The following is a 13,053-nucleotide window of genomic DNA, read 5'->3' as shown; positions in this document are numbered from 1 at the left end:
TTGGCTGGCAGGAATCAGGGAAGCACGGATGAGGGGAGCACAGGGAATAGCATGACAGCCCTCAGCAGAGGGAGGGCACAGCGGGTGCCCAACTCTGAAGGGGAAAAACTGCACGAGCCCATGCATCATGTCGAGGCAGAGGTTGCCCGAGGGGACAGACCCTGCCCAGCCCGGGGGCTGCTGCGCGATCCCGGCCAGCCCCACTGCAGGTGCCGGCACCGCTCAGGTACCGGCAGCCCGGTGCCCTCCTGGGGGTCCAGCACGGCTCCGGAGCCCCCTCACTGGGAGCACTGGGCAATCCCCCGCTGCAGAGCAACTCGCTGCCTGCCTGCATGCGCGCGTTCGTGCGCAATGTGCGCGGAGCCCGGGCTCCCTGCGCGCAGAGCCCGCTCGGCTCTCCCACCCTGCGAGCCCCTGCCCTCCCATCCGCCGGAGAAAAAGCTTCCTGCGCTACCTGGGATGAAGAGCAGGGCAGTGGTGGCCGTGAAGACGATCCAGCAGGCAGGATGGTACATCTTGGAGCTGCGGTAGGCGAGCGGCTGCTTTGCTTGCTGCTTGCTGCTGCCGCCGCTGCTTTCCGTCTGCGCTGAATTCTGAGCAGGTTTAAATCCAATGTTTGCAGAGGGAGGGAGACGGAGTTAGCGAGCTGGAGAGAGGGGGAGAGACGGGAGCAGGCAGTCAGTGTGTCTGATCTCCCCTTGCACACGCACACACACTCGCACACAACTGGCAGAAGGAGCACCAGGCTCCGTGCGTGCACCGGGAGCGCAGACCTCCTACCGGGCACCCATTGGTTCAGGATGCTGACTGACACAGGCACACTCGCTCTCCTGCGGGTTTCACTCCGCAGCCAGGGAGTTAAACGCAGGCATCGACCCCCCCGAGCATCCCTCCCGGCACCAGCTGGTGCCCGGGATGCAGGGAGCAGCTCTGGGATGGAGGGAGCAGCCCCGGGATGCAAGGAGCAGCTTTGGGATGCAGGAGCAGCTCCAGGATGGAGGGAACAGCCCCGGGATGGAGGGAGCAGCTCAGGGATGCAGGGAGCAGCTCTGGGATGCAGGGAGCAGCTCTGGGATGCAGGGAGCAGTCTGGGATGCAGGGAGCAGCCCCGGGATGCAGGGAGCAGCCCCGGGATGCAGGGAGCAGTCTGGGATGCAGGGAGCAGCTCTGGGATGCAGGAGCAGCCCCGGGATGCAGGGAGCAGCTCTGGGATGCAGGAGCAGCCCCGGGATGCAGGGAGCAGCCCCGGGATGCAGGGAGCAGTCTGGGATGCAGGAGCAGCCCCGGGATGCAGGGAGCAGCTCTGGGATGCAGGGAGCAGCTCTGGGATGCAGGAGCAGCCCCGGGATGCAGGGAGCAGCTCTGGGATGCAGGAGCAGCCCCGGGATGCAGGGAGCAGCTCTGGGATGCAGGAGCAGCCCTGCACGGACACGAGCACGGTCGCACCAGCTCCTCGTGCACCAGCCGCCTGCAAAGGGGAATTTTTTTCTTCCCCAGCCTGCTGCTGGCTGGTGGGGCAGCTCCGGGCTTCAGCCCCTTGGCTCACCCTGCCCTCTGCTTCCCTCGCCGGGAAGGCAGCAGCAGCTCTTCCTACTGCTGAGGCAAACCAGGGAGCAATCCAAGCTTTTTTGCATGAGTGGGTGTTTTTCACACAAAATCTCTGAAACCAGGCAGCAAATCTTCCCCGTGCATCCCAACTGGAGACATGTTTTTTTCCCTTTAGCAGCTCACAAAAAGACACTGAGTTCATAGTACCTGCTCCTGCACACCCCCTACCCAACACCATCCCATACCAAGGAGTTTTCCTCAGGCTCTCCCTTCCTTCCAGGATGCCACAATTTTCCTACTTGTCCCCAGACCCCCCTCCCTGGCACATTCCCACACCTCTGCTGAGCCCTGAGCATCCCCTGGACAGCTGCCCCTGCCATGTCCCCCTCCCACAGCCACCTTCAGACCAAGGCATTGAGCAGTCAGGGCTAGAGTTTGCTGCATTGCCAAAAAAAAAAAAAAAAAAAAAAAAAAAAGAAATGTTGCAAAGGTTAGTTTCCAAAATAAACAGTACTTATTTTTGACATTTTCTAAACAAAAAGATGTTTCTTATTTCTCATTAACTGCAGCTTTGTTAAAAACAGACTGTAAGATCGGGTTTTTTTTTATGCTTCAGGACAAATTTAAACCTTCAGTTTTTCTCAAAGCAATCTCTTTCCCCACTAACTCAGGGTTAAAGGTCTCTTTTTGAGTTCCAGGCCAGTCCAAGAGAACTTTCAGCCCAACACTTTGGATTTCCAGCTAACTCACCACAGCTTTCAGGTACCAGTGGCCACACATCCCTCCACATCCCACACCCCAGGGTTTCACCTGCTCCTCACCTTAGTCTCTGTTCTCATCTACCTGGGCTTGTTCTTACCATCCCTGGATCCCCATTTTACCTGGATTATTTTCCCTCGAGGCTCCTTTTTGCATAAAACCATCATCTCAGGGAGCACCTGCCTGAGAGGCCCTCTGCACTGGGGTGCAGGAATCCTGGAAGAATGATGGATCCACAAACACCAATTCCCACAACCTGCCACAGAGCTGGGGCCAGAGCTCTCCTGGCATCCAAATCCACAAACCCCTGATCATTCCCTCCTCTCTGGTCTTTTTTCCCTTTTGTCTCACCCACCTGTTAGAACTCGATACCAGCACATCCCCGTCCACACACATCCCTCTTATCTGGCATTGTTTCCATACTGGGAGGAGCAGGAATAGTGGGTTTGGAGCACAAAGCCATGTCCCTTGTGCTCTGGAAGGGATGTCCTCACCCAGAGAGGGGACAAGAGCCAAGCACACACTGCCAGCACAAACTCCTCTGGCTTTTAACCATTAATCCTTCTTCATTTTCTACTCTGCACGAACAAACCACAAGATTTTAAAAGCTTTTAACTCAACCATATTCCCACATTATCTGCTGAAAGCATCCCATCTCCTGCATCCTCAGGAAAGCACCAAAGAAAACATTACTAAGGATTTCATTCCTTTAATAAGAGTAAAGTTATGTTGTTTGACCTCTGAAAGAGCTAAACCATCACATGGAGCAAAAACCAGTGAGCAGAGTGTCTCCTTCAGCCTGGGATGAGGACAGGGATATTTCTGTCCTGAATTTCCCTCTAAATGACACCCCAACAGATGACACCAAGCAAATTTATCCTTTGCTTCACAAGTATTTTGGGAAAACAGCTGCAAAGAGACATTTGGGATTTCCCAGGGCTGCCAGGCATGTGGCTGCATCCTTGCTGGCCAGCCCAGGACAGAGACATCTGTCCCCAGGGGAAACTGAGCTGCTTTGGGGCTCAGCTGAACCCTGTGGCTGCAGCTCATTCTCCAAATGCACACAGCAAGCTCTGAATCCACCCCAGGCAAAAAGAAATAAAGTTATCTTGGAGGAACTAAAGGAAATGAACAAAGAAATCATTTCTAATTAACAGAAATGTTTGATGGACTCAGAACAAACATGTTGCTCTGCTTTCAAACCCTGAGTTGAAAAGCTATATTTGGGTAAGTTTCAAAACAACACATTCTTACTTTTTTTTTTTTCTCCCACCACACTTTTCCCATTTGCTTTTTTTTTTTTTTTTTTTCACCTGGCAGTGATTATTGCCCAAATCCAGCACACACTGAGCTGCTCTCTTTGCATATATTTTGGCCAATTAGGCTGGCACCCGAATTGCCAAACACAGCTCTGAGGGTGACCTCAGAGCAGACCTTTGGTACCTTGCTGCCTTTACCTTCCCATCTGCAAAATGGGAACAAATGTGCTTTGATCAGCCCAACAAATCCATCACTGCTCACCAGCTCTGCAGGACCAAGCAGGCACTGGCCTGTTTCATTTGTTTGATTTCCAAGACACATAATAAAAAGGTGCATAAATATGTATTTAGCTGGTGGAGCTTTTCTGGGATATTTGGGGTTGTTTGCTTTCCGATATCAAGCAGAGAATCTAAAATGCATATTTAAATTTGACAGGCAGCCCCCATTCGGAGAGGAGACATTCTGGTCCGCTGGGCACATTTAGACATGATTTTTGTGTGTATTTCCAGAATTTTTTTTTCCCCAGATGTCTCAATGCATATTCACATCTGGGACCAGAGTAGTCTCTGGGGGAAATAACACATTTTCAGTGAAGCAGAGGTTTCCTCGCCCTCTGCTTGCACAGCTGGGGAGAGGGGGCAGAGCAGCGCAGGAGAGCAGGGTGAGGAGCATCCCTGATCCATCCCGGGTGCTCCATCACCAGAGCAGCCTCCACTGGGCTGACCCCATCTGCCAGAGGTGATCCCTACAGAGTCCTGCATCACCTCCTGCCACAGATCACCTCCTGCCACAGGTCACCACGTGCCACAGATCATCTTGTGCCACAGATCACCACGTGCCACAGATCACCTCATGCCACAGATCACCTCGTGCCAGAGATCATCTTGTGCCACAGATCACCTCATGCCACAGATCACCTCATGCCAGAGATCACCTCATGCCACAGATCATCTTGTGCCAGAGATCATCTTGTGCCACAGATCACCTCATGCCAGAGATCATCTTGTGCCACAGATCACCTCATGCCACAGATCACCTCATGCCACAGAGTGCTGTCCTGCTCCTCCAGGTGCTGAGGACCATCCTTGCCCTGGCCACCTCCACTCTCCTTCCCAACCCCAGCATCCCACATCCCCACGGACCATCCCACCTGGACCAGTGCCAGGGAACTGGATGGCACCTCTCTGCAGGGCTGGGACTTTGCAAGGAGCCTGTGCGGTGCCTTGAGAGGTGTCTGCTCACACTGGGAGGTGTAGGGGAGCAAAGTGGGAGCACTGGGATCGGCAGGAAGCGGAGCAGGAGAGTCTGGATGGGCAGGAAGGGGTGCAGAAGGGTTGGGATGGACAGGATGGGGTGCAGAAGGGTTGGGATGGGCTGGAAGGGGTGCAGGAGGGTTGGGATGGGCTGGAAGGGGTGCAGGAGGGTTGGGATGGGCTCGAAGGGGTGCAGAAGGGTTGGGATGAAAGGGATGCTGAGGTAGGCAGGATGGGGAGCAGGAGCTCTGGGATGGGCAGGAAGGAGAGCAGAGGGCTCCAGGGAAACAGAAAGCCTCCCAAACCGGCCGTGCCTGTGGCTTTCTCCCCCGTGCCCTCTCGGCAGTGCCCGCCCCAGGCAGCCCCCCGCAGCCCCCCGCAGCCTCCTCCCGCCCCGCTCCCTCCTGCCTGTCCCCTCCCTCGGGGTGTGTGTGTGCTCTGCTGAATGAAAGGCTACCCTTTTCTCCTTGACATCTTGTTAGAATGTGAATACAACAGCTATTGATTTGCATTTCGTGCAAGGAGAGAGGAAAAAAAAAAACCTAGCTTTTTTCCTTTCCTTTTTTTTTTTTTTTTTTTTTTAAAGACTCTCTGAACTCAGAGCTCCTGCAAGAATAAACAACCTGGATGGGGCTTGGAGCAACCTGGTCTAGTGGGAAGTGTCCCTGCCCACAGCAGGGGGTTGGAATGAGATGATACCAACCCAAACCATCCCGTGGTTCTATGAATTGAGCACCAACACCCCAAGCTCTGCAGGGAGAGCACGAGCACCCACCCGACCATCCTCCCCAGGTGCCTCTTCATCCCTGCAGGCCTCCCCAAGGGCAAACACTGCGAGTTACCCCAGGCTGGGCCAGCAGCATCCACCCAGCCCCGGGGGGAAGGCGAACAAAACAATTAAGCCGGACCTAAGGCAGCTAAATGAGCAGGAAGAGGCAAGGGAGAAGCAGGCTGGGGCTCGGGAGGAGATGGAGCAAGCAGCACTGCTCACCTCTGGAAGGTCCTGGCTTGCAGTGCCATCAGTCAGGCTCCTTCCACGCAGGTCCCCAACCATTGTGACACAGACACCAACTGTCCTGCCACCCTTCCATTCCATGGGGACAGTGTCCCACTCCTCCAAACCAGGGCAAGCACAGCAAGCAGGGAAGAAACCGAGGGCGAGAAATGAGGGTGCTGGCATCAGTGGCTGAGGGCAAACAGCGATGCCTCACCTCCCCCAGCGGGTTGCTGAGGGAATTAATTAGCGTTTGTAAAGCACTTTGAAGATAAATGAGACTGTGGGAGAGCTCCTGACCAGGAGAGAGGGGGAGATGGGGATCAGGGAGCCTGGTATGGTGTGGTTTCTTATCTGGTGTGCAAGCTGCAGCCCCGGCTGGGCCGGCGCCACGCAGGTGCAGATGAAAGGTGGAATGGGAAAATTTCCACAGAGTGAAAAAAAAAGAGAAATCATGCTCATGCTGCTTGGGAAAAATGAGAGATGAAAAGATGGGATCTAAATCTCTAAAAGCTGTAGAGACCTGCTATTGATTCTGGCTTGGGAAGAAGGGGCCTGAACAAGAACTGGTGTGTTGTTAAGTGCACTTATCTCCTCTTGTTAGATGGCAGAACAGGGCCAGATGGACAGGGTCCTAATTCCCATCAAGAATCATTACCTGCTGCATGCTGGATGAGGCACCTCCAACGATGTGCTGTGAGCCCTGGAAAACGTGGCAGCACCAGGAGGTCAGCACCCCACAGTGTCCCTGGACAGCCCATTCCAGTGCTGGAGCACCACTTCCCTGAAACAGCTTTTCTTACATTTAAAGAGAACTTCTTGCACTTTGATTGTGCTCGTTGCCCTCTCTGGGCACTCCTGAGAAGAGCCCGTCCCCTGTGCACCCCAGGTGCTCCCAGCCACCCCCCAAAACACCACCACCCTCTGGAGCACCCCATCTCCTGGGAGGAATCCTCATGGGAAGGAGGGTGGTGGGAAAAGCCAGCGAGGGAGTTTGATCCCCTCCTCAGCCCTCAGGAGGATGGGCCAGCGCCAGGAGCGATGAAACACAAGATACCCTCACACAGATCTTTGATTACAGTAATTACCCATTGTTGTCATGTACAAAACATTATCTCCACGCAGGCATCGAGTTCCTTCTGTGCCACCCCCCATCCCCTCACGCCTCCCTGCTCCAGGCTTCCCATCCCTCCCTCTCCAAAGGTGCTCTCCTCAGGACCGGGGCAGTACTTCCTTCTCCCAGTCAATGGGTTGAAAGCAAAGAGTTTTTTGTGTGCTTGGCTTTGATCAAAATGATTGAATGTCAGGAAAAGAGCGGGGGAAAAGAAAGAAAACAGAGCAGAAATGATGCATCCCTGATCCATAAGCAGGAGACAGTTCAAGGATGAATCCAGGCATCGCTCACTGTCTGTGCACTTCTGGGGGTTGGGTTTTCTCTTCTTCTTTTTTTTTTTTTCTATTTTTTTTCTTAATAATGAGAGCAAAAGAAAACATTTTTTTAAGCTTTGCTCCTTTTCATTTTTCTCCAAGTTCAGTGGCTTTCCTCGTCAAGCCTCTGTAGCTCAGGTAAGAACAGAGGGCTCCAGATTAAAGAGCAACACAGCAGCCAAGCAGAAGCCGTCAAGATAACAGAGAGGACAGTCAGGAAAGACAAAGGAGGGAAGCCTGCTTTCTGCAAGGTTCTCACTCTCAGCTTTTATGTAGATTACTCCAGAAACAGGGATCAAGCTGATGAGGCTGCACATTTTGGGCTCCAATCCTGACCCTCTCCACCTGGACGCTGGGTTCCAGGACAATGATCAACATCAGGAGCCCTGGCTCCAGCAGCAGGGCTCTGACAGACATTTAATCCAGCCTGGATTTTTATAGATGCTTGGGTGGGTGGACAGACAGACAGCACGCCAGACTGACAGCTCGAAATACCTCTCTGCACGAGCGTGGGTAGCAACCAAGCGTGGAGCCTCCTGCCAGAGCATTTCACGTGCCGGTGAAAAACCCATCCCTGCAGCTCATCCCAGCCCTCACCCCCCTCCCAGGGCACCCAAGGAGAAAGGTTTGGGAGGAAAATTGGTTCCATCCCTCCAGATCCCAGCAGGAGCCCACCAGCTGTGTCCTGCAACATCGCCCACCACAGCTCCTGCAGCCACTGGATGCAATATTCCCTCTCCTGCCTCAGCTTTGGGGTGTCCAACCCCAGCACTGCTCCTTGGGACCAAAAGCAATCTGCAGTTTGGGAGAGGATTTGCTGAGAGCCATCCCCCACACAGGAAAGGCAGGCACCCCCCAGAGCAAGGGCTCAGCAGGGTCCACATCTCCTGTGACAATGACTCCAGCAATGACATTCTCTGAGAGTCCTGAGAGGTTCCCCAGGGAAGCCTTCCCTGCTGGCTTGTTTATAGATCTATTCTTAGCTCGACTTGGACTCATTGCAGAAGCAGCAAGGAGCCTTTCATCCCATGACCCCGAAGTACCTCAAAGAATATGAGCCAAGCCTTGTGGAGAGGAAATATTGTCCATTCTGTTTGACAGAGGGGTCAGCCCACGTGTGAGGCCAGGCAGAGGAGCAGGGAATAGCAAACAGGCAGGAGAGGCTTTGGATGTGCACAGGGCAAGAGGCAGCCCAGGGACACCACAGGCAAGATGAGCACACGAGGTGCATCCAAAATTGGATGGACTGGGGTGGCTCAAAGGATGAAGAGCAGGGGCAAAACTCCAGCTGGAGACCCAGGGCTTGTGATGCTGCCCAGGGATGAGGGAGGTGCTCCTTCCCTTCCAGAAGGAGCTTTCTGGGGGTCTGTCAGCTCCCACAAACCCACTGCCCTCTGCTTAAGGCACTGAGAGGTGGGAAATATGTGACCAAAACCCCATTTACAGCAGAGCAGCAGGAAGGAGCCTGGGTGGTCAGAAACTCCGTGCAAACAGCCCCATCCTTGGGACGCTTCCAGGAAAAGGCCATCCTGAAGGCTGTTGTTGTGAAGAAGCCACCAAACCACCGTGTTCTCACTCTGCCCTTGATTGACAACAACTATTGTTTTTTTTTTTTTTTTTTTTTACAGGATCCTACTGGAATGGTGCTCTCCCAGCTGCAGGGCCCTGTCCCAGATGTGTGATGGGAACATCTCCCATTAAATAAGGGAGATGCTCATTGTTGCGTGGCACCCCTAATTTGGGGAGGCAGAGCAGGTGCTGGGAGAGGGGGCACCGCACTCTCACACAGCACAGAAAGTCTTTTCCATATGCTGCCTGATCAGTTATATCAGTTTCTTAAAATGCTATTGCACAGATATTTCAGAGGCATCCTGTAGGACCATCTGGTATGTTATATATTGCACAGAGCCCGGCCAATTCTCAGATCCTGTAATTTTATCTCCTCCATTTCATATGCGGCGCAGGCATTTTGCAAGGCGACGGGGAATGGGAATTTGTGGAGTGACGGAGCACACACAAACCAAAAGGCAAGGCCCAAAACTGAGCGGCACTGGCAGCTCCCAACCATCCCAGGTGCTGGAGAGGAGTTTTGGGGCTGCACAGGGGTGTTTGGGGTCACCCAGCTCGCCTGCTTTGCCCAGGGCAGAGCGCAGCTCTCTCCATCCCTCCCTGCCTCCCACAGCAGCGCTGCGGGGTGGAGAGACGCCTCCGGCATCTCACAGATGTCCTTTTCCCTGCCTCCCCCAGCTTTTCCAGGCAGCACCGTGGTCCCCACATTCCCCATGGAAGCGATGAGCTGCACTCCAGCACGTGTCCCCTGCGAACCCAACGTCCTCCCAGGGAGGGATGCTGCAGCTCCATGCTGGCACTATCCCTGCCATCATTCCTTTTTCCAGGGAGAACGTGTATGCCGACCTATGGAAGTGTCCAAGGCCAGGTTGGATGGGATTTAAAGCAACCTGGCTGGTGGAAGGTGTGCCTGACCATGGCAGGGGGTTGGAATGAGATGAGATTTAAGGTCCCTCCCAACCCAAACCATTCTGTGAGGCCATGAATTATCGTGTGCCTTGGCCCATCCGAGAGCCCATCAGCCAAATCCAGCTCTGCTTCGTGGGGAGAGCAGTGACAAGCCTGGACAAGCATAAATTCTCAAGCTATCCCCATGGATTGTTCTATGCTGTAAGAGCATGGAAAAGGCCAGAAATAACCCCTGAGGTTACTGCAAAAACCAGACTGGAACAGGTGGGCAGAGCAGAAAGGAGAAAGCCCGATCCTCCCAGAGCCACAGACTTTTGATTTTTAAAGTGAGTGTTCCCAACTCATCCATCACACACTGACACCACTTCATCAACTTTCTCAACTGACAGCAAAGTTTGGTGCTGCTCCACTCAATTTCTTCTGATTTCATTAGGAAAAGAGATATTAAAAAGGCAGAAATGTTCTGATTTCCTGTGTTTTGCTGGCTCCCTCCTCTGGCACTTAGAAATATTTTTATTTTGTAATGGTTTGACCATGAAGTAATTGGAAATATGTCCTGTGATCTCCTTGGAGCTGCTCTTCAGGACAAGCAAATCTTGCTCTGACTCATCAGAGGACCTGTTTTTAAAACAGGGGGGTTTTTTTGCATCCTTGCTACAATAATTAAAAGGAAAAGGAGAATTGACCAAAAATAATACCCTTGCCACTATCTAATATTAAAAAAGTCAAACACACTTTGAGAAAAGCACTGTCAAGCAGAAATAGCAGCACTTAAGCTCATCCTTGTGATATTGCTTAAGGAAGATGCAAGAGCCTCAGAGTGTTCTCTTGAGTGTTTCCTACCCAGAAGGGTCTTCCCCTGACCACCACTAATATAACATCAATGTAAATCTGGAAGCCCCACAGCTGATTTTCCCCTAAAGACACATTTTGTGGCTTTATTTGTTTTTAAATAAAGATATGACCCTCTCCTGTGGAGATGTGGCAGAGCCTTCACAAAGGTTTGGGTGTCAGGCATGAATTTCTGCTTTCAGTTGCATTTTATTCTTCTCTTAGCTCATTAATAAGCATTAATACCTTGTGTTTGTGGCATTTAATATTCCCCCCAGCACTTCAGTTTTGCTTTTGAAAGGGACACTTCAAAGGCTTTTTAAACATTATTTTGTTCTTGTTCATTAAATGGTCCTGACAAAAAACAACATTCCCATTCTGGTTTAAAATTTGTAAACAACTTTTCCCCTTTCTAAAGAAATAAAATGTGTTTATCCATCTACTAAATCCCAGCCAGTGGAGAGCTACAGGGAGCCTGTTAACTCTGGGAGCTTGGGGTGGGAGGTGTTGCAAAATAATAAATAATAATTCCAGTTTCTCCATGTTTCCTCTAAAGCTGAAGGACTCTTGGCACCTCTACCCAGCATATAAAAACAGTTTTCATATTAAAACATAAGCTTGGGTCTAGGACATTCACACTTTTTCCCTGGGTGTGCAACACCTGAATAACCTAATTGAAGGTTCTCTGTTATTGGCCACGTAATTTAAACAGGTAATTAACAGCAGAAGCAAGTTCTGCTCCCAAAAGGAACTGAGGATCTCGTGGCAAGCATGTGATTGTCCTCTCCCTTCCCCAGAGGAAAATCTGAGCCCTCCAGAGTGGGGCTGAAGAGGGAAAGGAAGAATTTCAGAGAAGGAGGAGGGAAGTGTAACCAGCACAGGGAGGAAACTGCTGCTCCAAAGCACAGCAAAATCACCAGAGCCCCTCAAAGGCTGCTCCCTCCTTCCCCAGCACAGAGCCCGTCCCAGCTGGAGCGTTCCCCCTGCCCGTCCATCACTCCCCACACAGCTCTGGAGCACTCAGCCAGCTGCAGGCTACATAAATATTGACAAGGTGCATTCTTAAATAAATAGCTCTGCTCGAGCAGTCGATATTGACCACTTGGAGAAGGCAAAACAAAAAGGCCTGGGGGACAGGGGGTTTCATCCAGCCCCAAATTGGATAAGCACAGACACACAGCCAAGGCACTGGGGATGGCCCTTTGTTCTTGTCCTGACACCAGCTGGGACATGAGGAGGGAAAGAAAAGCCCTGGAGAGACAAGGAGGCAAAATGCTTGCATGGGAATGATGTCTTGACGAGACATTTGTTTTTCTGGTTCTGCTGCCTTCTGGTCAAGTAACTTGAAAATTCGATAGTGTGAGTGGAGAACTGGGGTGGGGAGGAGCGGGGAGGCGGCGTGGTCCTCTGGGGACAATCCATCACAGAGGCAGGGCTGCCAAATCACCCTGGAGCTGCCCAAGTGTGTTTATGGAAGAGATTAGAGAGCTCCTTCTGGGGATCAAAGAAAAGCTCTCCCCCAGGAGCACGCTGCCTTCAACTCCAAATTCCCAGAGGACTCCTTTAGCAGCATCTCCTGCAAATATTTTCTTTGGGAGGGTCACAATCCCATGAGTCTCATTAAGGGCCTTGAAAGAAAACAATGCTTAATTTGGGGGAACCACACTTCCCCTGATTTGAAGTCAAAATTCCACACTGGGTTATTTGGATGCAAAAGCCTCGAGTCTCAATTTCTAACCCAAAAGGTATCCACTGGTGCATCCCCAGCGCCCTGCACTGTAATTAAACTGGAAATTATCATTCCAAGTCGCAGCCCTCGTGCAGCCAATGGCATTCATCTCTCTGATATCAACCCATAAAAAAATAATAACTACAACTGGAGCTTGCTGGAGGAAATGAGCATCTCAAGACACGGGGCTTGGATCACAAGAGTTCAAACCCACCAGTGGCAGGAACTTTGCAGCTCCTGGTCCCTGGTAATGGGAACTTGCCTATTCCATGAACTCCAAAAGCAATCCAAAGGAGAATCGTTCTTTATAATTGTTTTGCAACTTCTCCTCCAGCTGGAGGAATAATGATTGCACAATTCTCCTAACAACATGATCATAATCTATCAGTTCTATGAACTATAGAATGAACCCAAAGAGATAATTGGTGCAGGCACTGAATGATAAACATGTCAAGATTATGATTTCTTTGCTTAAAAATGAAACGAAGATATGATTGGAAATGCCATGCTTGGGGAGTATGAGCAATATTCCCCTGCTCCATCATCTAAATTAGTTTATAATTTGCATACACTAGTATTTTTAGGCATTGTTCGAAGGCAGGGGAGCTGTAAAACTTTAAGATCCAAACATCATCAGACGTTGTCCTTCAATGGCACCTTCCCAGTAAAGATCTCGCCGTGCATCAGGAGGTCCCATTACCGCGGGAGCAGCTGTGGAGGTGCAGCTCTGCCGGAGTCTCGGGGGGTTTATCACCTCCTTCCACGGGGTTTTA

At 51.7% G+C, this 13,053-nt stretch overlaps 1 protein-coding gene and 1 long non-coding RNA gene across 9 annotated transcripts in view; one reads left to right on the top strand and one right to left on the bottom strand.

Annotated features, from left to right (window-relative positions):
* OPCML (opioid binding protein/cell adhesion molecule like) overlaps positions 1-13,053 on the bottom strand; it is a 337,367-nt gene that overhangs the window by 292,590 nt on the left and 31,724 nt on the right. For 4 of the 7 annotated variants that reach the window (XM_053963647.1, XM_053963651.1, XM_053963654.1 and 1 more), the window contains exon 2: positions 455-646. In XM_053963647.1, coding sequence (XP_053819622.1) covers positions 455-515 — 61 coding nt within the window. In that variant the 5' untranslated portion in view covers positions 516-646. The other 3 variants (XM_053963648.1, XM_053963649.1, XM_053963650.1) reach the window with 3 other exon arrangements.
* On the top strand, positions 5,952-9,579 carry LOC128799332 (uncharacterized). 2 transcript variants are annotated; one of them, XR_008434703.1, is made up of 3 exons: positions 5,952-6,149; positions 6,419-6,542; positions 8,871-9,579. It is a non-coding gene; the product is annotated as an uncharacterized LOC128799332 (long non-coding RNA). The 2 variants fall into 2 exon arrangements; XR_008434702.1 differs by lacking the exon at positions 8,871-9,579 and having other exon boundaries at positions 6,419-6,638.

The sequence above is a fragment of the Vidua chalybeata genome, chromosome 23, assembly GCF_026979565.1.
Source record: "Vidua chalybeata isolate OUT-0048 chromosome 23, bVidCha1 merged haplotype, whole genome shotgun sequence".
Classification (NCBI taxonomy): Eukaryota; Metazoa; Chordata; class Aves; order Passeriformes; family Viduidae; genus Vidua; species Vidua chalybeata.
This window is presented reverse-complemented; position numbering and strand designations above follow the sequence as displayed.